Raw genomic sequence first — 27,311 nt, 5'->3', positions numbered from 1 at the left:
AAGCCTCTCGGGCTGGTGAGTGTCGGTCAGCACCGAGCCTCTGCGGGAATCTCTCGGCTTTGCCCTCCGCACCCGTTACTGCGCTCCCCTCCGCGGCTCCGAAGCTTCCCCCCCTCCGCGGCTCCGAAGCTTCCCCCCTCCGCGGCTCCGAAGCTTCCCCCCTCCGCCACCTGCAGTCTCCACCCGCGAAGGGGCTTCTAGTAGGTGGAAACCTTTCCTCCTTCACAGCTCCCTCCCACTGGTGCAGGTCCCGTCCCCATTCCTTTGTCTCTGTTTTTTTCTTTTTTCTTTTGCCGTACCCAGGTACGTGGGGAGTTTCTGGCCTTTTGGGAGGCCTGAGGTCTTCTGCCAGCGTTCAGTGGGTGTTCTGTAGGAGCAGTTCCACGTGTAGATGTTGATGTATTTGTGGGGAGGAAGGCGATCTCCGCGTCTTACTCCTCCGCCATCTTGAAGGTCCTCTGGTCAATTGATTTTTGACAAGGGTGCCAAGACTCTTCAATGTGGAAAAGAGTAGTATTTTCAGCAATAGCGCTGGGACAACTTTTTGCTTATTGAGAAACAGCAGAGGGGGTGTGACGCCAGGGCCCTTTGTGGCCTCGGAGCTTTGGTCGGAACTCGCTGCTTCCACAGGTGGCCATGGCACCGCGGGCCTCTCGAGCGCAGGGGCTCCCTCAATAAATATTTTTGAATGAATATATTAACCATTATTTTCAGTTATATTTCCATACATTTGACATTCAACAAGCTTTTCACAAATTATAGTTCTACAAAAAGCTTTGTATATTAGAAAATTGTTCTTATATCAATAGTTATTTTACATTTTTGCTATGGTTATATTTCAAACAACTAACAGTGTTCATATCTGTTAGCATATCACTGGGCTCTGTGCAAAAAGTCTGAGGTACCTCTTTACTAAGAGGAAAAAATCCTTTATTCATATCAAAAACGTACATTATAATCTTCTATATGTGAATATATGTTTGTGTGTCTCTATATTTTTAGAGATCATCTATATTAAAACTTTAATTTTAAATTACTAAAATTTTAGTTTTTTACATATTCCCACAAAGATAAATCCCTTGGGGAAAAACCATCTATTTTCTGCTTTCTTTATAGTATATATTTTTAAACATTTGTCTCTGGAATAATAGAGATACCAATATTTTATATAACTTTAAAAAATGCATTAAATGTTTTCTTTATTATGAGTTTATCCACAGGTTATATGAATCAAGACTGTAACATAGCATTAAAAAGATAAGCTACTTGGCCTAAATCTTTACAGTTTAGTTTGTTAAAATAGAATTCAGTTTAGTTAAGTTCCTTTTATAATAACGTTTTAAATTTGCTGTGGAGTTGGTATGCTCATATCAGGATTATCAGGTGTGTGTGTGTGTGTTATAAAGTGCAGCCCTCTGATCAGTGCTCACTTTTTCCTCCCATTTTCCTAAATACATCATGAAAAAAGGATGAGGTTTCCGCCTTAATTGCTTGTGCCTTTTATTCACATTCCTCTCTCAGCCAGAATTGTGAAAAGAGTGTTAGTAAAAAGCTGCACAATAGAGCTTTTCATTAGGCCTCAGCAAGGCACACAAAAGAAGGCTTTTGGAAAGAGTGAATGCATGAGTTTAATTTGCAGGTGGAGAGTAGATAAAAGGTGCTGACGCCTCTATTATTCTCTTACGTAGGTGACCCTTACCCTGTACAGCTGATCCCAACTACCATGGCAGCTGCTGCTGCAGCAACACCAGGCTTAGGCCCACTCCAACTGCAGGTAAGTCGGGGAAACAATACACCAGAGACAAAGGTTAAGTAAATATTGAAAACAGCTATTATCGTGTTAACGCAAAATAAAACTGACTAGTGATATTTGTCTCACATTTTTTTGTTTTTGAATTCATGTCTACTGATTCTTAACCCAAAGTTGGTTCTTTTAATTTTTAGCCCTGTTTTCTGTACTAAAGAGAGTTTATTGTAATTTTTTTTTATTTCCTGGTATGATTTAACAAAATGAGCTGTAGTTTTGCTTTGATTACTGTATGCCATAATTTCGTCACAGAATGGTCCTCACCAAGATAAAAAGAACAAAAAAACTACAAAAGATACTCAGATACTTATGGATCAAGATAGCTTACAAAAATTACCTTTTAAATTGTTCAAGATGCCCAGTATTTTTGAAGCACTCTTTATTCTCCTGCTGATGCCAGCTCAGTTGGATAAGCAAGGATAAGTAGACCAAATAAGCAGGTGCCTAAATGAGCACAACTTTATCCAGTTATCCTAATTAAGACCTTTTTTAGCTCGGCAGAGACATATTCCCATATATCCATGAATATCAGTGCTAACTTTACCAGATGTCCAAGTGATTTTAGAAATTTTGTCTCTGGAGTTGGAAAGCATATCAATTAAATTATATTAAAGTTATCTTTCATTAACTGTTTAAGTCTTTGAATCAGCATCCTACTACCCTAGTTTCTGTTGTTATGGACTTTATAGTTACACAGGTAATGGGAATAACAAATCATCCAATAATAGGATTAATCTCCCCTTGTGAGAAGTTTTATATTTTCCTTTGCCTGAAAAACACAGTATGCCGTTAAAGCGAAGTCTAAAGCACTCGTGCTTAATAAAATTAAGTTGTATTCATGAAAGTGCATTGTCATGACAGATGACCCTAGCCTATAAGGAAAATATAGTTTAAATTGTAGCATCAAGAGACAGTTACATCTGGTCAGCACAGAGAGTTGTCAGACCTGGTGGGGTTCTGAGAAGCCAGTTGAGTCTCACAGGAGGAACTGAGACATACTGTGTTCTGCAGAGGTTAATAACACCCATTCCTATTCTGCCTTTTCTCCAAAAGCTACAGTGTTAGTGTCTGTTTCTTTGAGCTGGAAATAACCTGTTGGAGCCATGGGGACAATAAAAGTAACAACATTTGTTAGCCTTTGAAATCTGAGAAATAACTATAATACAGAGAAGTGGCTATAATAAGTAAAACTAAAAAGAGTAGTGGGATTAAAGGGAGAGGGAGGAATATCCAGCAATAGATTTGAATGTGGAGAATAGGAGTTTTAGAGATCTAAGCTGGCAGTTTTCAAAACAAATCAGACATTCTCATTTCCTTTCACCATTGAATTAGTTGTGCGAGGGGGCAAGGGCAAGTTGGAGGCACCTCCTATGTTTCATTGTAGAATTCTAGTAGAAGGTGGCTTTGTTCTGCAGCCGTCCAAACTTACTTTTCTATAAAGATAGTATTAGACTATTTGACACAAATTAGGTTTTACTTCTGCCCTTATAATGTGATATCAGATTCCAATAAAATTTAAAGATACACAAAAATTTGTTGATCAGAAAACAAGAAAAAAGACACCAGACATATTTGCTTTTGCTTCAACTATAATTTGATCTATACATGGGATAAAGATATTTTGTGTAAGTGGCATTGTACCCATTAAAATAAATGAGTTTTGTTAGGATCTCAGTAAATCAACACTGTGGTACAACAAGAAAACTAATAATCTTAACTCTTTCTTGATAAGCCATTAGCTACTATTAAAACACAAACACATAACCACACACACACACACACACACACACACACACACACACACACACACACACAGACTTTTTGCTCATGACTAAAAAACAGTTCTCAAACCCAAACACATTCCAAATGCATGTCATGGCAGAGAATCTGGCTTTTCTTTTAGTGGACTTACTCTCACCTTTGCTAGGGTGCCTACACCAACCTGCTTTTCTACTCCTGTTCCTAACACTGTATTCACAGATCCCTGACCTTGACTTCACCTTTCCCCCAGCTGCAAAGGAGACCTGTAATACTCTCCCTCCCCTTGCATTAAAATAGCATCCAAATTCTTTTCTTCTCCACAAACCTTCCCAGACAGGTCAGAGAAAAGCTAACTACAATGCCTAGTCAGAAGTCTTATCTTAACCCTAACCCAGCATTCACCCCAATCTTGTGAACCTTCTTCTGAGAAGTTTCATCTCAGTGGAGTATAATGTATGAGCCAGTTTTACATTTTCTCCATACTCTGCTTTGAATTATACTGCTAAATCTCCATTTTCCATCCCTTAATAATACCTGGAGTAGACTTCATCACTTTTGAGTCCCTTTCAGTTACTAAGATTCTCTTTCAATTATTGAGATTCAGTCCTAGGCTCTTATGCTAGGTTCTCTGGTAAGGCTTTCACACAAAGATTTCTCATTTAATTCTTATTACAACACTTTTTGTTATGTATTAATAACTCCATTTGACAAAGACGAAATCTGGATCACAGAGTCCAAATCCATGGTTTTAAAACAACTATACTTGCTTTTCCAAGTACAGGAGATTTTATTTTAAACTTTGGAGACATTGCCCTTCTTAGGACATTTGCTAACTTAGTAACCTGCTAATACACTTATAACAATAATGCTGATTAATTGGTACTAATACAAATCCTCTATATGCAATACTGAAGGAGACAGCAGGATTCATGACGGCTATCTACTTCACACTCTGCATTGTCTATTTCATACCTCTTTACAAAGATATATGTTACTTCATTCTCTTTTTGAACATCTACATCCAAGAAAGGACCCTATAAATATATTTCTACTCATGGTTGACTTTATTTACCTACCATTTGTATTTTCTTTTGAAATAATCATTTACATGTAATTGTTCACACTTGGATAATATTAAGTAAAACCAATAACCAGGGCCTTTATTAAAGAAGAAATAATGATTACAGTTGTCTTAAAAGAGAAACAAAATGGTATGTTTTAAATTAAACCACTATTTATTACTGTATCACTTCATGTTTCTGGATAAAATAATAAAATACTTACTATGCAAAAAAAATACATTAAAAAATCACCTTACTGTATACTTTTAGGAGCAGTTAAAATAGTCTAAGCATTGTCAAATATTTGTTTTTTATTTATACAGAGAAAATGGCGTAATCTGGATTATGTATATAAAACATACAAATTAACATGTTTTGCCCAGGCACCATTTTATTCCTTTCTTTTATAACAAAATATCTGTCCTTGTCTCCTCTGAGCTTTTTCCAGAGCTTTTAAGTCTTTCTTGAGCTTCAGGTCCATATAGCCAACTATTTGTTGGCTACCAAGAGGAAACACAGACGTTACATGCACAATAAACTGACTACAAAATGGGCCTCACCAATTCTCTTCCTTGCCCCCAGACCTGTTCATTTTCTGGTCTTAGCAAACGGCTCAACCCCAGAAACCATGAGCGCTATGTTCAACTTCTCTTCCTCCCTCTTCCTCTGGACCCATTCATTCATTATCTATTCATTCTACCTACTAAATACATCAAGAATCCATCTGTTCCTTTGCATGATACTGTCACTCTGTGGGTCAGGCTACCCTCATTGCTTCCATAATTTACCACAGTAGCCCTGAACTGGCCTTTCTTTCTTCATCTTGCCCTTTCAGTGCACTCTCTACTATATGTTTGTCAGAATGATCTTTAAGATTTTAGAAAATCTGACCATGTCCTTCTCCTACTTAAATACCTTAAATTACACCTTGGTGTTTTCAAGTTCTCTCTCCCCTCTGAATCTTTACATGTGATGTTTTCTCTTTCGGGAACCCTATTACCCACCTTTTTTTTTTTTTTTTTTTTTACCAAGCAAACTCCTACTTATCCCTGAGGTTGCAAGTCAAAACCTCACTTTTTCAGGGAAGTCTTCATTGTCCCCAAGTCTTGATTAATGTGGGTCTTGCATATGCTGGGAGCACACTGTATTTCCCTTCTCATAGCACTTACAGAATATGTTTCAAATCCTACTTTCTGGCTTCTACCAGATGGCAAAATCTGTGAAATTACTGACTCACCATAGTTTGCACTTAACCAGTGCCTGAAATATTTAATGGACTCAGTAACTATCCATGAAATGAAAGGATGAAGAATGAATCTTAAGATTACACTTAAAATAAACAATCTATTTTTGTTAACTAGCTACTCTTCTTTGAAATAGTGGAATTAAGCTGAATATGAATGATTAATTTCCTATAGAAATTAATTTTCTTCCTTATGAAAACACTGCATGCCTGGTACCGTGTTTGGCACTACAGTATTTTTAAATGAGCGTAGTTCTGCCCCGCACTCCCTCATTCAGTGAGCTGCAACTACGCTAGACTCTTTTCTGTCCCTTGACTTGCCAAAGTACGCTCCCACCTTAGAGTCTGGCATTACCCGTCCCTCTGCCTGGAAGGCTAATTCACCTCATTCAAGAATTTGCTCTAATGTCATCGCTCCTAGACTTACTCTCACTAACCGCTTGAAATCATGAAATAACCCTCCCAGAGGTACCACACTTCCTGTTTCCCTTATTCTCCTTTTTTTCTATAGCACTCGTCATCTTCAGACATGCTGTATAACTTACATATTATGTTCCTTATTTATTGTCTGCCTGTTTCAAATATTCTCTAAACTCCACCAGAGCAGGGAGTGTCATTTTGTTGTTGTTGTTTTCCAATAGTGCATCATAATGTATCTCACGTGCGGGGGGGGTGGGGGGCGGGGGAAATGCCTAGCAAGAAGCTGGTGCTCAGTACATAGGAATAAAATGAAGAAACTATCCTGAGCTAATGGTCATAATCATTTTTAATAAAATAACAAAGCAGTGTATGATTAATTTCTGGAATAAATGATATTAATTTAAATACCAGGGAACATTTTATATATTTTTCTTTCAATTTTTTTTTTTTTTTTTAATTTTTTTGCGGTACGCGGGCCTCTCACTGTTGCGGCCTCTCCCTTTGCGGAGCACAGGCTCCGGACGCGCAGGCGCAGCGGCCATGGCTCACGGGCCCAGCCGCTCCGCGGCACGTGGGATCCTCCCGGACCGGGGCACGAACCCGTGTCCCCTGCATCGGCAGGCGGATCTCAACCACTGCGCCACCAGGGAAGCCCTGGGAACATTATATTTTAACCCTTTTTGAAAGCTTCTTAGTATATGAGAAATCTGTAGCTCTATCTCTTCTGCTCCTTCTTTCCCTGTATCTTATTTGTAACCTTGGGCTGCTGCATAAAGAATGTGTTTTAGCATTTTTTACAGTCTGTATAATTCCTTTAAAGTTATAATTTGCAAAAACAAACAAACAAAAAAAGACCAAACATTTCAACATTAGTTTATTCCTATGTTGTTCGTTAACGAACAACAGGCGTAGATGAGACTATGAATTGACAGAGGTGCTTTTGACTCAATATGACTCACCTTGCCAATACAACACTAAAGGAAATTATTTCTAAATAATGGAAAGGTATATTATCAAAATAATAGTAACTAGCCAATTAGCAGTCTCATATACTGTTTACCCCCTTCTCTTTGTTCCTCCTCTTCACTTTTTTTCTTTCCCCTTCCTCTTCAAACTACTTATTTTTCTTCCAAGAGCCAAGGATGCCTTTTGATATTTGTTCTCCTAATATTGTCTCTTTTTAAAGGAGGGAGATTAACTTATACAGAAAACTAATCTAGCTTCATTTCAATATGAAGAAGTGAGTCTAATTATTTAAGCAAAATAACTTACTCTTTGAATCTTTTGGATATTTGTGACTAGATAAAATCCGCTAAGCAAATTGTCTGTTTCTAATTAATGGAACGAAATGATGGCAGCAGTCCATCTAACATTTATTTCTCATATTCATTGTCATTAATTTGCATTTTACTTAATGGGCATCGTGAACTTTTTAATAGTAAGATTTGTAGTGTATCCTCTTTCTGCTTTTTAACAAGGCTTCTAAGATTGGAAATTAAAAGGAAATATTTATCCACTTATTTCTCACTTTATAAATACTGTATTTGTGTTGGCCAAAAGATGGTTGCCACCTGTTCTACCTATAGGAAGCCAAAAATGTTGACTCCAACCAATGATTAATAGTGATAAGCAGGGGAAAAAAGATTGAAATTCTTTTTGGATGGTCATATGTTACTCAACTAAGCAAGTAGCTTTCATTCAAGAATTTTTATTGAATTAATTCACCTTTTACTGGTTTTAGTAGGATTATTTTTAAAATGCATAATAATATTTTTGGAATAAAGACTCAAATTTGCAAATTGTCATAAATGAAATCACACAGGGCTACAGTTCCAGCAACCAGTAATATCAATAACATGAATCCTCTGAGATAAGAGAATATGATAGATGACATGTGATCACAGGAGAGAATGAATTATACAAAATATCAACTAAAATCAATCATTTTTCCTAGCTATCAAAGGTACATGGAAGTCATAGTGGAAATGGCTTCAGTTTCTATCTGATAGAGAGTAACATCAAGGTAGATGTAGATGAAAAAATGAAGTTCATCTTTTTATCAACCTCCTGCCATTCTCTGAAGGAGGTCAATAATTATGACAGGACACAGATAATGTTTCATATTTCCCAGAGCCTTGTAGGTGAGCATGGCTTTATGTGTCTGACCAAGAGAAACCCCTAGAAAATCAATAAGGAAGAAATAACCATGTGGAGATGTCTAGATATGAGGCTTTTTACCTTCTTATTGAAGGAATTACTTACAAGTATGAATACCTGTAAAGTATTCATCTTTACCTACCTAGACATTCTACTATTCAGTTTAACTCTTAGGTCACAGTCATTTCCATACAGGGTGAAAAATGATCAACTGCTCAACATTTCAGTCGCAACCCTGGTGTGTTGTTTGCTCTCAGACTTCTGTCTGCATGAGTGAGTTTTCTTGCAGGTTAAAAGAATGAATTCCCTCTTTTCCTCTCTCTTCGACCCTGAGCCTGCAGGGCAGACAGACAGAAGCACACATATGATTAAGACAGCACAGCTGCAAGTGTGAGTCATTTGCATATGTATTAATAGAGGCAAAAAAAAAAAAACCCAACAACAATTAAATTATATACAGAGACATTCTGCATACTAAAGAACATATGCAAATAGGCCTGAAAAAGTGCAGCCAACATTTTCTCTGACTTTTCCAGGCCCATATGGGCTAGAGTCAGAACCCAGCAGTGTTCAAGAATCTCCTTTAAGGAAAAACCTAGTAGGAACTACTTCCATAGTTATTACCACCCCTAGGATTCCCGGGAGCTGTTTGACATTTGGGCAATGGAGACAGTACCGGCAGTGTCTTTTTCATGCTATTTCTGTCTTTCCTTGTTTCCAGCCGCTTCATGTTGTCTCATTACGTGCTAACAGAAACATCAGTACACGTGTGCTTTTCCACACTACCCACTTTTATTGTAATTACCAATCAAATGGTAAAGTTTAAAATTGTACTTGAAGTTCTCCCATTGCCTGCACTAAAATAATATAAACTATTTATCAGTGCCAGGTTTCCTGGTCACAAGTTCATGCCCATTCCTCAATGGCATTCTGTGTTCTCTTAATCAAAACATGGTTAGGTTACTCTAAAATGTTTCTAGGCTAATTGCTATACATAAAAGGATTGCTAGGCTCAAGGCCAACAGTAGATGCAATCCTAGGAACAATACCAGTTTATTGTAATTTTAAAAGTATACAGGTTTTTCATTTTATCAAGAAAAACAGAACTACTCAGTTCTCTAGTCTTGGCTATATATAAGAAGGGAGAGAAACTAATATTCTTCAGATTCACAGATTGTATTTATATTAGAAATTTGTCATTCAACCTAATTCTTGGTTTAGCTTATATTACTAGTATCCTTTAATTTATTCAAGGAATGTCTTACGAAGACAAATACAATCTTAGGAGTAAAATTCTACATAAGTAAAAATTATCACCTTAATAGAACCAATAAGAATCTTGAGCCTAAAGAACCCAAATGAAGGCAGATGCTGCTTAAGAGAAACGAACTCTGGTTGTGGTACCAGAAAACGGTTGAATATTATCCACGAATATTATCCATTATTTGTATGGCTAAATCTCAAAGCATGCAGCTGGAATATGTAAATTATATTACATATAACTGTTAAACCTAGGGCTGAAGTCTTCGTAGTTAATTATATACAGGAAAACTTAGTCTCTCAGCAGGGGATAATTAGAGGGAAAATAACATAGACTAAAGCAAAAAATTTTATTATTACATTAAGACATTATCTTTAGATTAATTTTTTAAGAGGCACTGTTATTTAGCGAGAGCCAGTAAAATGTAATGGTTAAAAGGATGGTACCTGCAGCCATCTGTGCCTTAAATCATGGTTCTGCTGTTTACTAGCTCTGTGATTCGGGGCAAGTTACCTAACCTCTCCATACCATAGTTTTCTTGTCTGTAAATTATGGATATAAATGATATCTTATTGTGAGAATTAAATGAGATGATATACATCAAGTTCTTAGAGCAATAAAAGTATTAATTACAATTTATGAAATACTATGTCCTAGGTAATAATAAATGCTTGGTATTATTAGTTGATTAATAAATGTTATTAGCTGGTATTGAAACTATTTTGTATGGCTTAAAGGCAGTCTTGCAAGCGAGGACTTGGCAGACTTTTCTTATGTGGATTTATTTTGCAGTTCAGCATCTAAAGCAAGTTAGTAAAATTGAGGCACATTGTCTTATTCATAAGGAAACAATTTTTTCCCCTGTGTGGTATAATTTTAAGGCCCATCACAAGAATCTATAGGAGACAATGAGTTTAATTATCCAAAAAAAAAAAAAAAAAAAGCCCAGTAGTTACTTAGGAGTATAGTATTCTAAATTTTGCTATTGCTCACTCTTTATCTCAATATTTATATCTATAACATGAAACTAATGCCTCCTGTCAAGTCCTATTTTTCCTTGGATGTAATGCAAATTAATTGTCTCTACGAGCTGCCAGCAACTATTCTAAATGAATAGCTTATAAAGTTTAAGTTATTTATGTAGATGCTTTTAACGTAATAATACATTTTAAAATAAATAACTATAAAATATTATTTTATATAAAGTATTTTCTGGTATAACCTTTCTAAACATACTCTTCTTCTAAATATATTAGTAGAATATACACTAAGACATCTTAACTCTTATTCTACTCCTTTATTGTAGAGCTAAACTGTTTCTCATAGAAATTTGAGAAAATTTATAAACTTTTTATTACTTCCTTTAAGGAATAGTTCCTATGTTTTCAAACTTTAATGTGGAAGTGAATTATTTTATAAACCCCATAGTATCCCAGAAATTTTATTTACTCAGCAAATACTTATTCTTCGTAAGTGACTAAGCTAAGCATCATAAGGAATGCAAAGATGAATTAGTTAAGAATCCTTGATGGATCATAAAGGAACTTGAAATTTAAGAGAATGAATGGAGTGTGAAAGTGGAATAGAATTTGAAGAAAGTCATACAACCTCCTGTCCTAACAAGTCTATTTGAAATAAAAAGGACCTCAGAGACCTTTAAAAGCAGTTGTTTCAAACTGTTCACAGGAGTCCGAGTGGCTCCAATTGCCACCAAACAGTAACATTCACTTTTATTTGTTTTATAGATTGAGTTCTACTGGCTGAGATTGTTTGAATAAAAGATTCTGCTGCTAAAATAAAATATAAAAATAATTCTTCTATTCCAACTCTTGAATTTTATTGATGAGGCAATTTGGACTTTAAGTAGTGACCTGGCTAAATCAGATATTAACAGAAGTGTGCCTGGAGTCGTAGCAGCTGAAAGCTAAATCTAGCTTCTTCCTATTTTTCCATGGTATCCTTACAAATATTTAAATGCATATATTCATATATATTACTTTTAAGTTGTTTTGTGTAAAAAGAGGGGAGAAAAATTGCTATTTTTGCATTTAGACTTAAATTAAGGATGAATAAAACAATAGATAGGATTTGCATATTAGTAACAATGGCAACCTTCTGAATTGCTTTCATTTTGCTGAGTTCACTGATTGTGCTCTGTGAATTAATTCTTTTGTGAAAAGCTATTGAAAGATCAAGGAATTCAGAAAACAAAACAACAGAGAAGTGTGCTGTTTCATATCTATTTGTTCATAAAAGGTTCAAAGTGAGATTATTTACATCACAAGTCTTGTTGATATTTTATTTGCTTCTTAGAAGAAATATAGTATTCAAAAGTTGATTATATAATCATGCAGATAAGATTTCATTCAGTGATGAATGAAATGTTCTGAGAGAAAGACCAAGGAGAAAAACCATGTCACAATTTTGAGCTACATTTGGTTGGCAGGTGACTTTGCAAGACTTGGAAATAGAGCCCTATTCGATTCCTTCAGATAAAAAGCTTAAGCCAGCCCAGCATATTTCAGATTTGCTGTTTCCTCTGGAAGTTTCTCAGCATTGTCCTGCCAAACTTATGGCATGAAAAGAAAGGGGAGGAGGGAAAGGAATCCTTAGTTATTCCATCTTTCTTAATCCTGACCTTTCCCTTAATGCCATACCCCCTTTTCTTACTCAGCGGCTTCTTGGATAAAGGAAGGAGACAGGAAGAAATGGAGGAACAGACTCAAAGTATGCTCCCCAATGATTTGGTACAATGAGCATTGGGCCAGCAGAATTAATACCTCCAACAGGGAAATTGCGACAATGTTCTCTCTTGCTTTTGCCATTCTAGAACTTCTTCAAGATAAAATGAAAAAAGTAATCTTGATAGTTAAAATTACAATTACTTCCTTTTTGGAATGAGGCAGAACTGCAGAAAATATTGTCCCTCCATCTATAATAGTTGCTTTAAGATAAGTTTCCATCTGAAATTTGACTATACTGTGCTCTACTATACTGTGTTTTAGTCTCTACAGCTCGTACAGATATGACTAGCTTTCCCCTGAATTTAGTTCTTCAGTTTTCAAGGAATCTTAAATTGTTAGAAATAGTACAGTTAAAACATTTTGTTGACATATAGAAGATAAACCATGACATTTACCTAAACAATTAAAAAAAAAAAGCAAAGGCCCTTAAAAGTTCTTCATTTTTATTCTCATCTTGATTTGATTCATCTTGCATCTGGTTTCTTCCCAGAGGAATTTTAAGTTCGGATGTTTTAGTGTCACCTTAGACACAAGCTAGCATTAAATGCAGTATGAAACTATAAAATATATAGTTTTCATAGGCTCAGTCTTTGCACTGTAACCATCTAGTAGTTTCTTGGTATAGTAGTACAGTAATCTGTTAGATGACCTGATGACTTATGCTTTTTTTTTTCTTTCTTTAAAGCATGTTTGTCAATTTGTAAAAAACATTAAAAAAATGTTTTTAATTGTTTTAAAGTAAATCTTACAAATAAATAATATTTAAATGGAAATTATAGTATGATGGGTTATGAGCTTGAGCTCTCCTGAATACCTCTTAGTCTCAGTTTCTTCCCATGTGAAATGTGATTATTTTGTTCCTACATGATAAAGCTGTTGTGGGGATTAAATGAGATAGTATGTACAATATGCTTAGTGTAGCATAAGCATTCAGCCATCATTAGCTGCTGTCATCCTTGTCATTATATCCTGTATTCAGGGATTTCTCCACTGTCAGAAATGAGCCTGATAAATTCTTCCATATTTCAAGTTAGCAAGTATTTTCTAAGATATAGCAATTATGTTCTATAGTACAAAGGTGTATGGCAAATTAAGAAATCCATCTCAATTTAATTTGGGGTTGAATGCACTCTTTGAGAGCCATTCCCCCATGTTTAATGCAAGCCGAAAGTCTTTATGAAAGTAAAATATCCTTTCAATATAAAAACCTTTGTTCTACATGTAGAACTACACGAAAACTGTTTCAATTCTTCCTAAAAATGAAAAGAATGTATCTCCCGATTTCTTTCCATTCCATAAGAGTTACTAGAGCATCTTTGCTTTTATGACAGTGACAGTTATTTGTGAATGGAACAAACTTTTCCCTTTGAAGGGAAAGCTGTATGTTATTGGAAAGTTACAGTGTTTTGTTATAATGGGGAGAGTTTTACAGCAGGGCTGGATGGTTAGGGCATAATAAAGACATGGAAAGCACTTGGTATATCATGATCCCTCTAACTTCCCAAACTGTTCAACAAATAAGGGATTAACAAATAAGGGTCCTGCTCTCAACCTGCTTCTGAAGTGATATGTGAGTCTGGTCTCAAGTCATGTAATCCGGCCAGCTCTCAAGTTTTCTTGTTTTTAAAATACAGATAAGTATAGCTGTTCTACCTATATATCATGGAGGAAGGGGGGAAATGAAACAAAGTACTATGAAAGTAACCACGAGCCTCAGAAATGCCCAGAAGGAGTCTTTTCACCTTACAAGTGGACTTCTCTGATTCCTGATAACGTTTATTCACGTACTGTCAAAGAAAATATGAGAGAAGGGTGCTGAACTAACCATTGGCCTGAGGCATTCAAAAGAAATGCTTTAGAAACCTGAAAATAGTCAAGCTAGCACTGAAGATCTAATTAGGCAAGAACTAGGAAGTTTCATTCCTATTTTACATCTCCATGGAAGGTGAAGGAAGATGAGCAGGTCAGACCAGGGCTAGACTACCCGATAGACAACCTAACAACATGCTTACACCCAGGAAAAGAAGGGCTATGTGGAAATAAATAAATAAGTAACAATTTGCCGTAAAACAGCTTCATAGCAGTAATCAGAATGCTGTGTTATTTTGAATTACACAGCCAAATGGTTGGGCACTATAAACTTTTTAACCCTTAAGCTAAAGATTTAAAAACAGGAACCTACTTCCAAAAATCGACCTCTGTTCCTATTGAAAATCTTTTTCTCTCTCTCTCTCTCTTTTACTTTTAGGTCTTCCTTTTTTCCACTCTTTCTTTAACTTTTCCTCTCTGCATTTTTAGCCGCCCCCTCTGTTAATCCTTCTCTACGAGTCTTTTCTCTATTCTTCAGTTTTTCCCTCCTCTCTCTTGTTCACCAAAATCTGGGACTCTAGCTACTTTTTTATTCTCCCACAATTGTGAAAAATGGAGGTACTATCTTCTTTAGAACTATTTGCTTATTAGTTAAACAATTATAATATCAATCCAGATATGAGCAGAAGATTGAAGAGTTTTAATTGGGAACCAAATGGCAGGGATTGAGGCTATCAGAGGAAAATATATCTGGGCCTTTTTTTTTTTCCATCCAAATAGATTTGATAACATTCTAAATGCTCTTAGAAGATACTAGCCTAGAGATATTTTCATCCATAATACATCTTCTCTATTAATAAAGCCAATAATGCCAGAACACATCAATGATGGAGGCTTTCATTGAGACCATAACACTAATAACAGTCTGATTTTCATCCACTCTCCAGAGCTTAGGAAAAAAGTATGAGTTCTCTTGGAAAAGAAAACCATAGAGGTGGAAACGCAGCTCTTTATTTTTATAATAAGAAAGAACTGCACAATTGGTTTCTTAGCATCAGCTGAAAAGGAGAGAATTGCTTTTCACCTTGTTTGTTTAATAGTCTACTATCAGTATTTTATAGTCTTGTTATCTCAGAGCATGGGTGGTGACCCCTGGCTACCTGCTCTCCTGCACACTTATGCCATTTAGTATTCATTCTTTATATGTATATGGACATATTAGAGATACAGCTCAGTGCTCTGTCATGACCTAGATGGGTGGGATGGGGGGGCAGGGTGGTGGGAGGGAGTAAAGCCAGAAAAAAAAAAAAAGATTAAGTCTAAATGTTGCAGTGTTTTTTAAAATCTTTATAATTTACAGTGTTAGCAAATCCCACTATTCCTGATTTTTTCTTGGGAAGGAAGGTCAAAATGTTTAAGAATTATAAGTCCGAGTGGTTGAATAAGATGCCTTTATCGTATGTGTGATTGTATTTTTTACTTTTTAATTTATAAAAATAACATGCAGTAATAAATTTGACTATATTTGGGTTATACAGTTCTATGAGTTTTAACCACCACCACATCAGGCCGCAAGACAGTTCTGTTGCCCCCAAAATTCCCTTGGTCTCTTTGACCACCTAGGAAAGGAATTCTCTTATCTCCTGCCCAGGAAGTCTCAGCCTGGCTGGCAGGACAGCTGAAGCCAAGAGAAGCCAGCTGTCTTACGGTTCAATAGCTGTTCTTTCACTCCCTCCATTTTAATATGGCTTTCTGCTCTGTCTACTGTCCTTGAATCCAACATTTCTTAGTTCATACTCAAGAGAGAACACATTTGGTTTTTTCTTTATATTAATTTCTCATCTTATTTTGTTGGAGTAATGGCTTAAGTATTTATTTTCTGCTTTTAAATTTATTTTTAAATTTTTGATTGTGACCCAAAACTTGCTAGTTTTTATTAATCTTACATATATTTATTTTTATCATAGTAAAATATTCATGGCATAAAATTTACCATTTTAACCATTTTTAAGGGTACAGTTCCATGGCATTAAGTACATTCAGGTGTTGTACTACCATCACCACTACTCATCTCCAGAATTACTTCATCATTTCAATCTGAAAGTCCATACCCATTAAACAGTAACTTCTGATTTTCCCATACCCCTAGCCCCTGATATAACTACTATTCTACTTTTTGTCTCTATGAATATCTATTCGAGATACCTCGTTATAAGTGGACTCCTACAATATTTGGCCTTTTGTGTCTGGATTATTCATTTAGCACAATGTCTTCAAGGTTCATCCAGGTTGTAGCATGTGTCAGAATTTCCTTCCTTTTTAAAGCTGAATAATATTCTGTTGTTTGTCAGTTCATCTGTTGGTACATATTTGGGCTATTTTTACCTTTTGTCTATTGTGAATAATGTTGCTGTGAACATGGGTGTACAAGTATCTGTTCTAGCCCCTGCTTTCAAGTATTTTGGGTATATCACCAGAAATAGGATTGCTGGATCATATCGTAATTCTGTGTTTAATTTTTTGAGGGACTGACGTACTGTTTTCTAGAGACTTCACTGTTTTACATTTCTACCAGCAGTGCACAAGGGTCCCAATTTCTCCACATCCTCATGAACATTTGGGATTTTCTGTGGTTTTTGTTTGTTTGTTTTGATAATAGCCATCCTAATGGGTTTGAGGTGGTATCGCATTGTGATTTTGGTTTGCACTTCCCTAGTGTAGAGAAAGGAGAGTAAGATCCTTTTAATTGATTCCTGGATAATGTTTGCCTTTTCATTTTTCTCACTTCAGGTGGCCCTTTAATTAATATTTGTTGACTGAAAGAGGGATAAATGAACAAATGAGTAAAAGAATAAGTACTGTTTCCCATTACCATCCAGAGCATTTCAGTCGCAGTAACCACTAGATTTGCTACCCGGGGCAGGTTCCTTAACTTTGCTAGACTACATTTTCATAATCTGTAAATGGCGATATTAATACCTGCCCCACTGGATTATTATGCAGATTAAATGCTATGCAAAATACTTTTGAAACAGTGACGTGTCCACATGAAATTAAAATTCACTAATAAAAATATTAATATTTATAATTATCTGTTTAAGTTTTATAATACTTAAATGCTGAGTGTTTCTTTGCTGTTCATATATTAGGAGTACCCTCTTAAAATAATATGAAAAATCTTTTTAAAGTGTAAGCTTCACAGGAACTAGCTCAGTATCTTTCAAGAGATATTTGTTGACTAAACTAGAGAATGATGAACGAATGCATATTTGCACACACACAGTTTCAAGTTGCCTTTGACCAGTGTGGCTTTTCTCATTACAAACAGTGAATCCAAAATACTGTGTTGCCTCAAACTCTGTTGGATTGATATTTAAAAAACCGTTAAGTCTCTGGTGAAGTATATTGAGTTAAAGGGAAAGAGTAAGAGTTGGGTTTTGTTTTGTTTTGTTTTGATGTCTTAAAATAATAAATTATAGGTGATTTTATCTGAATTTTTTGTCTGACTTTTTTCTGATTAATTCTATTGCATTAGTAACCCCATATCTCTTATTCTCTGTTGATAAAATAATAGTAATAATATTTACTAATTAAATTGATAAGGCTGTGATGTGGTGTTTATAGAGGGTTTTGTGAATCATTCATTAAAGTTTGTGGAAAGTGTGATATACTTGAAAAGTACTGGATCAATGGTAAGTCAATTTGATGTTGATATACTTTAATGGGAAAATCTTCCCAATTATGTGAGAGGAAACACTAATGAAAAATTTATGTTTCCTATACTAAACTATTTTCACTTTAAATCAGATTGACTTTATCTTCATTTTTTTAAATCATCCTTTTAATTTTCAAGCTGGCTGAGATCCGAGGCTGGTGTTCACATATTGATTTCAACCAAACGTCGAAGTGTAGGATCAGAACAGGAATAAAAGATGGTCCAGATAAAAAAGAGAAATGTTAGATTTTTTTTTAAAAAAAAAAGCTAATTTGTCACTTCATTCATTGAGTGTGAACTGAATAGACTTCTAACCCTTAAAATACTTTTTTTTTCCTCTTTTTATTGCCTGGAATCTTAAGAGCTTTATCATTTGCAGTCATAAAATGAAAATATACACCAAACCCTCAAAGGGCAAGTATGAAATTAAATTATATTTGGGCAGCTGTAACCTTTTAAAACGATCAGATTCCAGTTAATGTATTTCTTCCTGTTCCAAGTGCTGCCATGGTGTTTGATGGTGGGAAGCAGTCCAAAGGGCATTGGGAGATAATAAATTCACTGTAAATTTCACCCCAAGGCATGTCTCGATACACCAAGGCCTCCATTTAGCAAGGCTGACCTAAAACTCTTGTCACATCCAAAGGTCATTTAGGTTGGGGTTGGTGTGTCCCATCTATCTTTCCTTGATGTAAAGAGTGACAGTTGAAACAGGACTGAGCTCATAAACAGTCATCTGGATATGAAAAAGAAGCTAGCTTTAGAGTAGGTGGGGAAAGTGAAGAGAGAACTATCTTTTACAGTAGGACTGGCAAATACTGTGCTTTTTGCAAAGTCGGTAAAGGGTCGACACGATCTCGTAGCTGCTGTTTCAGAGCAGCCATTAATTTGAAAGGGGCATTACTGGATTTGGTTGATTTAGAATCAGGTGCTTTTTCTTCGTACTTTATATTTGTTTCCCAAAGCCTAGGGTGATTTTTAGTAAGTATTTTTTAGAAGGATGTAATATTTCCAATCTCCTTTTACTTTAAAATAATATTCCTTCCCCCATTTAAATCTGTTCTCTTCAGTTAATTTACAAGATGAACCAACACATGTGAACAAATTAGGAGAAAAATTGTTTTAAAGAAATGAAGGTTAATGTGGTACTGGATTATAACAATTTTTTTCTGTTGCCCGCTTAATCATGTACTTTTTAATTGTGGTAAAATATGCAGAACAATAAAATTTATCATTTTAACCATTTTTAAGTATACAATTCAGTAACGTTAAATTCCTTCACAGTGTTGTATACCCACCACCAATATTTATTTCCAGAACTTTTTATCCATTAAATGGAAACTCTGTACCCATTAAATAATAACACCCCATATTCCCCATTCCCCCCCGCCTCGCCTCAGCCCCTGGTAACTTCTATTCCACTTTCTGTCTCTATGCATTTGCCTACTCTGTGTACCTCATATAAGTGAATCATACAATATTCATCCTTTTGTGTCTGGCTGATTTCACTTAGTACAATGTTTTCAAGGCTCATCAATGTTGTAGCATGTATCTCTCAATCATTACTTTTAAGAATGACTTCAGTTCTTTCAAAGACAATATTTTAAAATGTTAAGAATCAGTGATATATAAATTAGCAATTATAATAATCATAAGTAATATATAGTGTCATATGGAGAAATAGTAGATAACTACTGGACAGATATAACAGAAAATTTAAGTCTTATAATTTTTCTTGGGCAAAAACATTAAAATTCTTTTCATTAAGGCAGAGATCTCTGTTCGTTGATATGTTATAAGTGTCTAGAATAGTGCTTGGTGCATAGTAGGTGCACAAATAAATAAATATTGAATGAATCAACTTAAGGCAGGAAAGCAGGAGTTACAACTGATTATTTCTGTGAACTACTTCGATGATATATGAGAAATATGTCCTGCACAATTGAAAAGGAAGCCTTTTGTGATCAGAGGAGCTAATGAAAGTCGAAATACACTCTAAGTGCAAGGTGTATTTTTGTTATTTTAATTGATTTAAGAGTAATGTGTGATTTGGGTAGTGCAAATAGTAGCCAATTTTAAATATGTTTTTCTTATATTTTTTTAAATGGTCTAGAAAAATCAAGGAATTGAAGCAAAATACAGTTTTTAAAATATAATTAAATTCTTAGTATAAATTATACAGAAAAGAGCAAATATTTAAATAAGGATGAGATTCAAAATGTTGAAAATTTTATATCCAGATTTATTCTATAATTGATTTTGAATCAATTTTAAATCATGTAAAAAAAGGGATTAGGTCAACATCATTCTAGGTAATAGTGGGTTATAGGTGAACCAAACCCTTCCTGTCAGTTCTTCATATTATTGTATATCGAGACTAACGTTGTGGAAATGCAAATCTTGTCACATCATTCCTCTTTTTAAACTGTTCTAGCTTCCCATCTACCTTTCCAAACACCTCTCACAGTACACTGGAGCCTCACTGACCTTCTTCCAAGGCCCTGTACTTGTCTTGTTCTCTTCTACCACAAGCTTCGTCTGCCAATACGTCTTCCTGCCCCATGTATGTAGTTACATCATCTCATCCTTCTGATTTCTAACTAATCATATTTATAGGGAAGCCTTTCCTGGCCTGTCTGACCATTATAGCTCTCTCTTAAATGTGTTCCCAGCACCATGAGTTGAGAAGAAAACCAAACCGAGACAGTATTTACTGGCAGTGGCCAAGTGGAAGAAGGAGGATGGAAATGCTCGGGAAAATGTCCTCCGTTACTTCTCAGTTCCTTCCTATCCTGCATCTGCAGTAATGTAGTTACTATCAGAAGAGCCCAGTCTGTGTCAGAAGCACTATTAGAATTGCCCTCCCCAGGCTTGTTCACCTCTTTGCTCCAAAGCCCCAGACCCTACTACTATATCAGAATGACCGGACAAGAGTTTCACAAGGCATAGAGGTTAAGAGTTACACACTCTGTTAAAAGGCTTGGATTTTAACCTCAGCTCGCCTGTGTGGCTTCGGACAAAGGACGTTTTCTTTCTCTGTGCTTTAGTGCCCTCCTCCACAAAATAATAACGTATTTCCTAAGGTTGTTGAGAAGGTTCGGAGAGATATGGCCCGGGCCTGGTACGCAGTAAGCTTCCTGTAAACTCTAGCTACTATGATTATTTTTGCTGCTGCTGTTATCGTTCTGTATCCAGTTTCTCTTGAAATTGAGATTAATTCATCTTAATGTTATGTACTCAAATAAGCAACACTAATTAATATGCAATATTTCCTTAATCTTAATGGTTTTACAAAGAAAGAAATGAAGGAAAACATAAGGGGGAAATCCATAAGAAGAAGTCTTTTTAAATTTAACCCATCACATGTGCTATTAGTACTAGCAGTACAACAAAACAGCTAAAGAAAAATAAAATCTTTAATGGTTGTGCGCTTTTTTCAGGGAAAGTAGAGTTCTGTCGCTAGAGATTAAAGAAGTTTTTTACTCTTGAAGCCTTTAACCCCTGGTCCTGGAAACTATCTTTGACTCAGAGCTTAGGAAAAACCTTATTACCAGTGGCCAGCAGGTAGGGGAATCCCAGTGGGGTAGAGGGAGATGAATTCATAATGTAAAGTTGAAGTTTGGAAAGCACCTTCACTTTGTAACATTGCTACGCAGAGGGTAAGTTTGTATGGTACGTAATAGAAAAGAGAATTTGAAGGGATACTCGGACTTCTAACACCACTAGTTACTTAACCTTGGGCAATTTATGAGCTTTCACTTTCCTCATTGAACACACAGAATTGTTATGGTGATCCCTGAAATAGCATAAAGACTGATAGCAAAGTGGGTGGTACATCATAGGCACTGAGAAAATCATAGATATTGCACTTCCTCTCCCAAATATGCCAAGTATTTTTAGGCATTCAACAAGTATGCATTCTGGAAGTGAGTCTGTTTTTTATAATATACAAAATAACATATATAGTCTGATTTAATACGAACTAACACTCATTTTCTTTTTATTTTGCGTTAAAATCCTCAGTGTTTTTAATGTTTTGATTTCTATTATACACCCCCCCCCAGCCTGTGGAGATAACACGAACAATTATTTCAAAATTATGAACTTAGCCAAAGATAAGTGTTTGCTTTAAAATTCTTTCTGATAATACTCAGCTTTTCTGTATTTAATAATGAATTCTTGGTAGCGAAATATTTTTTTCCCCAGTAAACAAGCATTTCTGTGCTTATTGTTACTTTGAAAGGAATTTCAGCAGTGTTTTATTCCCATAAGTTAAACTAATTAAAGATAGGAGTAGAGTCACTAATCTAGAAAAGATTTGAAGAGCTTTCCAGCCAGTGTCCTCCTTACCTTGCCAAGTGGAGGTGTACTTACTGCTTGGTGACCTCAGGAATAGCTGCAGTGTTCATCCCCCCACAGTAATGAACAGCAAGTCTGGAGTGGCATAAAAAGGGTTAATCGAATAGGTCATACATCATATGGGGAGGCAGATGTTGGAACATATTGTAATGGATTACTGTGCAGTATATGAAGATGGCTTGTGGAGTAGAAAAAAACGAGGAAGGAGTGAGAAAGAGAGAGAAACTCTCAATTGGTGTTTTCTTGCATGACTCTCGCAAATATATCTGGTTCTTTAAGGAACTGCTTCAGTTATAAAAGTCAAAATGTTTTTTTTCTAGCTATTCAAGGTTTATTGGTATATAATAAAATGAAGAAAGCCTTTTAAAATCTATTTCATTTGAAGTGTTTCTTATTTATATGCTTCAGTATCTGCAGTGTGACAGAAACAGCATGAGAGCATCATACCCGTGAAAAAGGTCTTCAGGTTTAAATAAGTTCAAATGTATTCTTTAATTTTTAGCAGGATGCCATCTCCACACCCTCTCAACACTACATCCCTCTTTGATAGCTCCGTATTCCAAGTATCACACTGAGTGGGACTGAATTTGGAATAAAATAATAAAGATTGTCTATGTATTATTAATATTTGGTGATGGCAGCTTTACATGGATAGTATAGCTTTTGTACATGTGTTCGCTATAGCTTTTCAAAAGTAAAACCACACTATGGCCAGACATAATATTTTACTTTTGTATTGTAACTTTTCCAAGGAATATCACCCAGGAGTGATGCATTTAAGGAGATGTGGGTCCTAATAGCAGTAGTTGCTGCCTTGGAGGCCCTAGCAGGCAGCCCTATATTTCCTCAGGCGGGTTTTCCAAGTGGCTCACCAGTTTTCTCTAAAGGCGAAACATTCCTTTCTGAAGTGGATGACAGTAGTTTTCCCCTTGTGGCTTGTCTTCCTGCAATTCTGAACTCAGCTCTGTATGTCTGCTGACCATCCAGCCCTTCGGAGACTTCATCCACTCAAATCATTCCCTCGCTTAACCTGCTATTGAAACTCCCATATTCCAACAGCTCCAGATGGTTCGTTTTTTAAATTATGCACCATTGATATACTATTAGTTATCCTTCATTTCCACAAATCTGTACTAAGTCTGAATTTACTTATTCTTTCGGTTTGATATGTTTCTTTCTTTTCCTCAAGTTTCCTTAGGAATTGTGTCCAAATACACAAGATCTTGGATCTTCCACATTGCGTATACTTACTTGAACTTGCTTCTCCAAGTGACTCCAGTCCCTGCTATGCCCGGACTGTCACTCCCTTTGCTCCCTTGAGAATAACTCTTCAGTTGCAATGCAAATGCCTCCCCAATTCCTCCGGCACCTGTGATTCTCCCAATCACTTTTACCCATGTTCTCCGGGAGATCTGGGGAAGCAACAGGCGAAATGCTTCACTCCCTCCAACCCCCACCCCACTTACATCCCGCCAAGGAGGGTAGAAGAGAGCTCTAACCATCTACTCCCTTCCCCAAGCCTTTCCCCCTCAACACGGACTTGACAAAGAGTCTCAAACTTTAGAGCTGGCTGTCAACTCTGTCTAGTCTCCATTTCTTCCAGCAGTCCCCTTAGTGGTTAAAAAAAGTCACCAACTCTCAGAGCTCACTTTGATATGCTAGTGTTCCTTGATGGGTACAAAGAGTGCATGGTCCTTTACAATCGGTACTGTACTTCTCTACTAGGATTTTTGAAAATTAAAAAATTTAAAAATTATTATGTAAGTATATAAAAATTATATAAGAGGAAAATATGTTTATTTCTGGTACTTATTATTGTCATATTGTTTATCATTATGGACCTTTTGATAAAAGCTGTACACTGCTGTTAAACTGGACCCTCACAGTATCTCTGATAGGTTTTACTCTTTAAAATTGAATTCAGATGTCCAGAACTCTTACAACTCAACAATATAATAACCCAATTTCTTAAAAGAGCAAAAGATCGGAATAGACATTTTACCAAAGAAGACAGAAATGTCTAGTGAGCACATGAAAAGACGCTCAATGTCATCAGGGAAATGGAAATTAAAACCACAATGAGATACCACTTCACTTCTACTAGAATAGTTATGATCAGACAGACAATACCAAGTATTGATAATACACTGCTAGTGGGAATGCAGAAAGGTTCAGCCACTTTAGAAAGTTTGGCAGTACCTTGAAAAAAGTAAACATTAACTTACCATAGGACCTAGCAAAATCCAATCCTAGGAATCGGGTAGCCAAGAGAAATGAAAACACACAAAGACTTGTACTGGAACATTCATAGCAGGACTATTCATAATAGCCTAAAATGGGAAACAAACAAAATGTCCGTCAACTGGATAAATGGATACACAAACATGGTATATCAATACAAATGAGTACCGTTCAGCAATATAATGGAACAGACTACTTATACGTGCTACGACATGGAGGAACCTCAAAAACATGCTAAACGGAAGAAGCCAGATCTCTTTTTCTTCAGTCTCCTCCAGCCCTGCTCCAATAGTGTTGACTGCAAAAGAAGATAGCCTCACAGCTAACCTAGGGGAAGTAAAAGGAGTGTGTACTTTTATTTTAAAAAGGGAAGAGGAAAGTTTCTCTTAAAAGCTCCCTCTACGGTATATAGGAAAACCTTAAATACTTAAATATATTTTGTTGGTGGATTTAAAAGTTAACTTTATGACTTTGCATGTTATGTTCACTTACCTGGAATATCTTTCCATTCTAACTTTCTCTTGCAACTTCCTTGAAGACGCCTATCTAGCAGGGCTGCTGCTGGGCCCCACCTTAGCAGCGCTTTAGAAGATAGTCACAGCCAAGAGAGGTATCCCATCTAAGGCAAAACCATTCATCTTCTCTTGAATGGAGCTGGGGGTAAGAAGAGCAGGGGCCCAGGCTGTGGGCCTAGTCTTAAAACACCCAGGAGAGCAGGAATCGAAATTCACATCTGCCCTCCACATCATTTCTGTGTGTGGAGGGGAAAATACGCATGACATAGAATTTGCCATCTTAACCATTTTTAAATGTACAGTTCATTGGCATTAAGTACATTCACATTGTTGTGCAAACATCATCAGCATCCATCTCCAGAACTTTTTCATCTCCCCAAATTGAAATTCTGTACCTACATCCCTTCCCGCCTCTCCACCCGACCCCCAGCTCCTGGGAACAACCGCTCTTTATGTCTCTATAAAAGCGACTGCTCTAGATGCATCATATAAGAGGAATCATACAATATTCGGTCTTTTATCATTGGCTTATTTCACTTAGCATAGTGTCTTCAAGGTTCATCCATGTAGTAGCATTTGTCGGAATTCCCTTACTTTTTAAGGCTGAATAATATTCCACTGTATGTATATGACACACTTTGCTTATCCATTCCCCCCTTGATGGACACTTGGATCTCTTCCACCTTTTGGCTATTGTGACTAATGCTGCTGTGAACATGGGTGTACAAATATCTGTTCCAGGTCCTGCTTTCAATTATTTGGAATATATACCCAGAAGAGGGATTGTTGGATCATATGGTAATTCTGTGTCATTTTTTGAGGAATTGCCATAGTGTTTTCCAAAAGTAGTTACACCATTTTATATTCCCAGCAGAAAAGCTCAAAGGTTCCAGTTTCTCCACATCCTCACCAATATTGTTATGTTCAGGTTTTTTGATAATAGCTGTCCTAACGGATTGTGAAGTGGTATCTCATTTTGGTATTCATTTGCACCCAGCTATTTTGAAGGTGTGTTTGTCCAGATGGGAAAATGAACCATATTTTATTAAACACATCATTAGCTAGATTTGTAAATGGTAAATTTTTATATATTTAGCATGTGAGTTTCTATTTGCACTTTTGCTCTGGAATCCAGCAAATTTAAGGCCTATTGTGTTTTTCATGCAATATGCTTGAATACCTCAAAAAAGAAGAGCTGACAGTATTAGAGCAAGAAGTCCATGTTTTAACTCAAGTTGCTCTGATCATTTTCTGTGAAGAAACATTATGAAAAATAATGTGCAAAGCAAATTTATTCACATTGAAACATGCTGATATGTTTTGAAAGATTTTCTTCAGTACATTAGTTTCTCTTTAAACTCCACATTTAAGTTACATTACGGAGCTGAAATTAAGCCATAAAGATAACACTTATGGAGCCTTGAAATTGCTTTCTGAATTTTTATCCTCACAAATGTTATTCCTTGTCGCTGCCCTTAAAAAAACAAACATGCTTTTCATATATATCGTATCTAACATAAATCTCTCAGGTTAGATTTAAGCTTTAGAAGTATACATTTATCAACTTTTAAAATCATAATAAGCCACAACACACACATTTTAAAATCTCTAATCAAAACAGCCAACACATTGTAGACATATTAACTTTTATTGCCAGATTTCAGTCACTACACTTACAAAAAAAATCACCTCCCATTTCTGTACATATATTTGAACTTCAAGATGCTATTAACAAGGGAGTTTTTAGCTCTGTAACATTCTTTTTGAAGATTTAGGTCTATATGTGTTTGCTTAGGTGAGAGTTTAGAAGTGACTACTACTTATTTCTGAGAGCTTTCTTGATCACCACATGTGATAAAGGACTTCAACTTTCAGCCCTGTACCTCTTTAAATTCTTGGGATAGTTAAAACAACCTCATTGGTCTCATTTAATTAAATGTTGAAATATGTAAAATTCATTTATAGTTATAGTACACCTCTTTTTTCTATGTATCAGTGTTTGACATGAAATTTCATTTGGAGAAAATGATCCTACTTATAAAATAATTTTAAACAATTAATTTAGCAAAAACAATATTTAAAGCGGTTGTGCAGTGTGTTAGCACTCTTCACTCAGATCATGGAATCTTTTTTTTTTCCTTTTTCATTTTCACAGCTCTTACTTCAACTCAAACTATCATTCACATTACTGCCGCTAAATTTTGATAACCTCATAACT

The 27,311-nt window shown here is 35.8% G+C and overlaps 1 protein-coding gene across 25 annotated transcripts in view; it reads left to right on the top strand.

The window, feature by feature from the left end:
- The window catches only part of SOX5 (SRY-box transcription factor 5), a 1,010,478-nt gene that overhangs the window by 896,746 nt on the left and 86,421 nt on the right, over positions 1-27,311 (top strand). For all 25 annotated transcript variants that reach the window (XM_067008877.1, XM_067008891.1, XM_059082188.2 and 22 more), the window contains one exon: positions 1,689-1,774. In XM_067008877.1, the coding sequence (XP_066864978.1) occupies positions 1,689-1,774 (86 nt within the window). The remainder of the gene's footprint in view (positions 1-1,688; positions 1,775-27,311) is intronic.

The sequence above is a fragment of the Kogia breviceps genome, chromosome 12, assembly GCF_026419965.1.
Source record: "Kogia breviceps isolate mKogBre1 chromosome 12, mKogBre1 haplotype 1, whole genome shotgun sequence".
NCBI lineage: Eukaryota > Metazoa > Chordata > Mammalia > Artiodactyla > Physeteridae > Kogia > Kogia breviceps.
The sequence above is the reverse complement of the archived record's forward strand: the minus strand, read 5'-3'. Positions and strand labels throughout refer to the sequence as shown.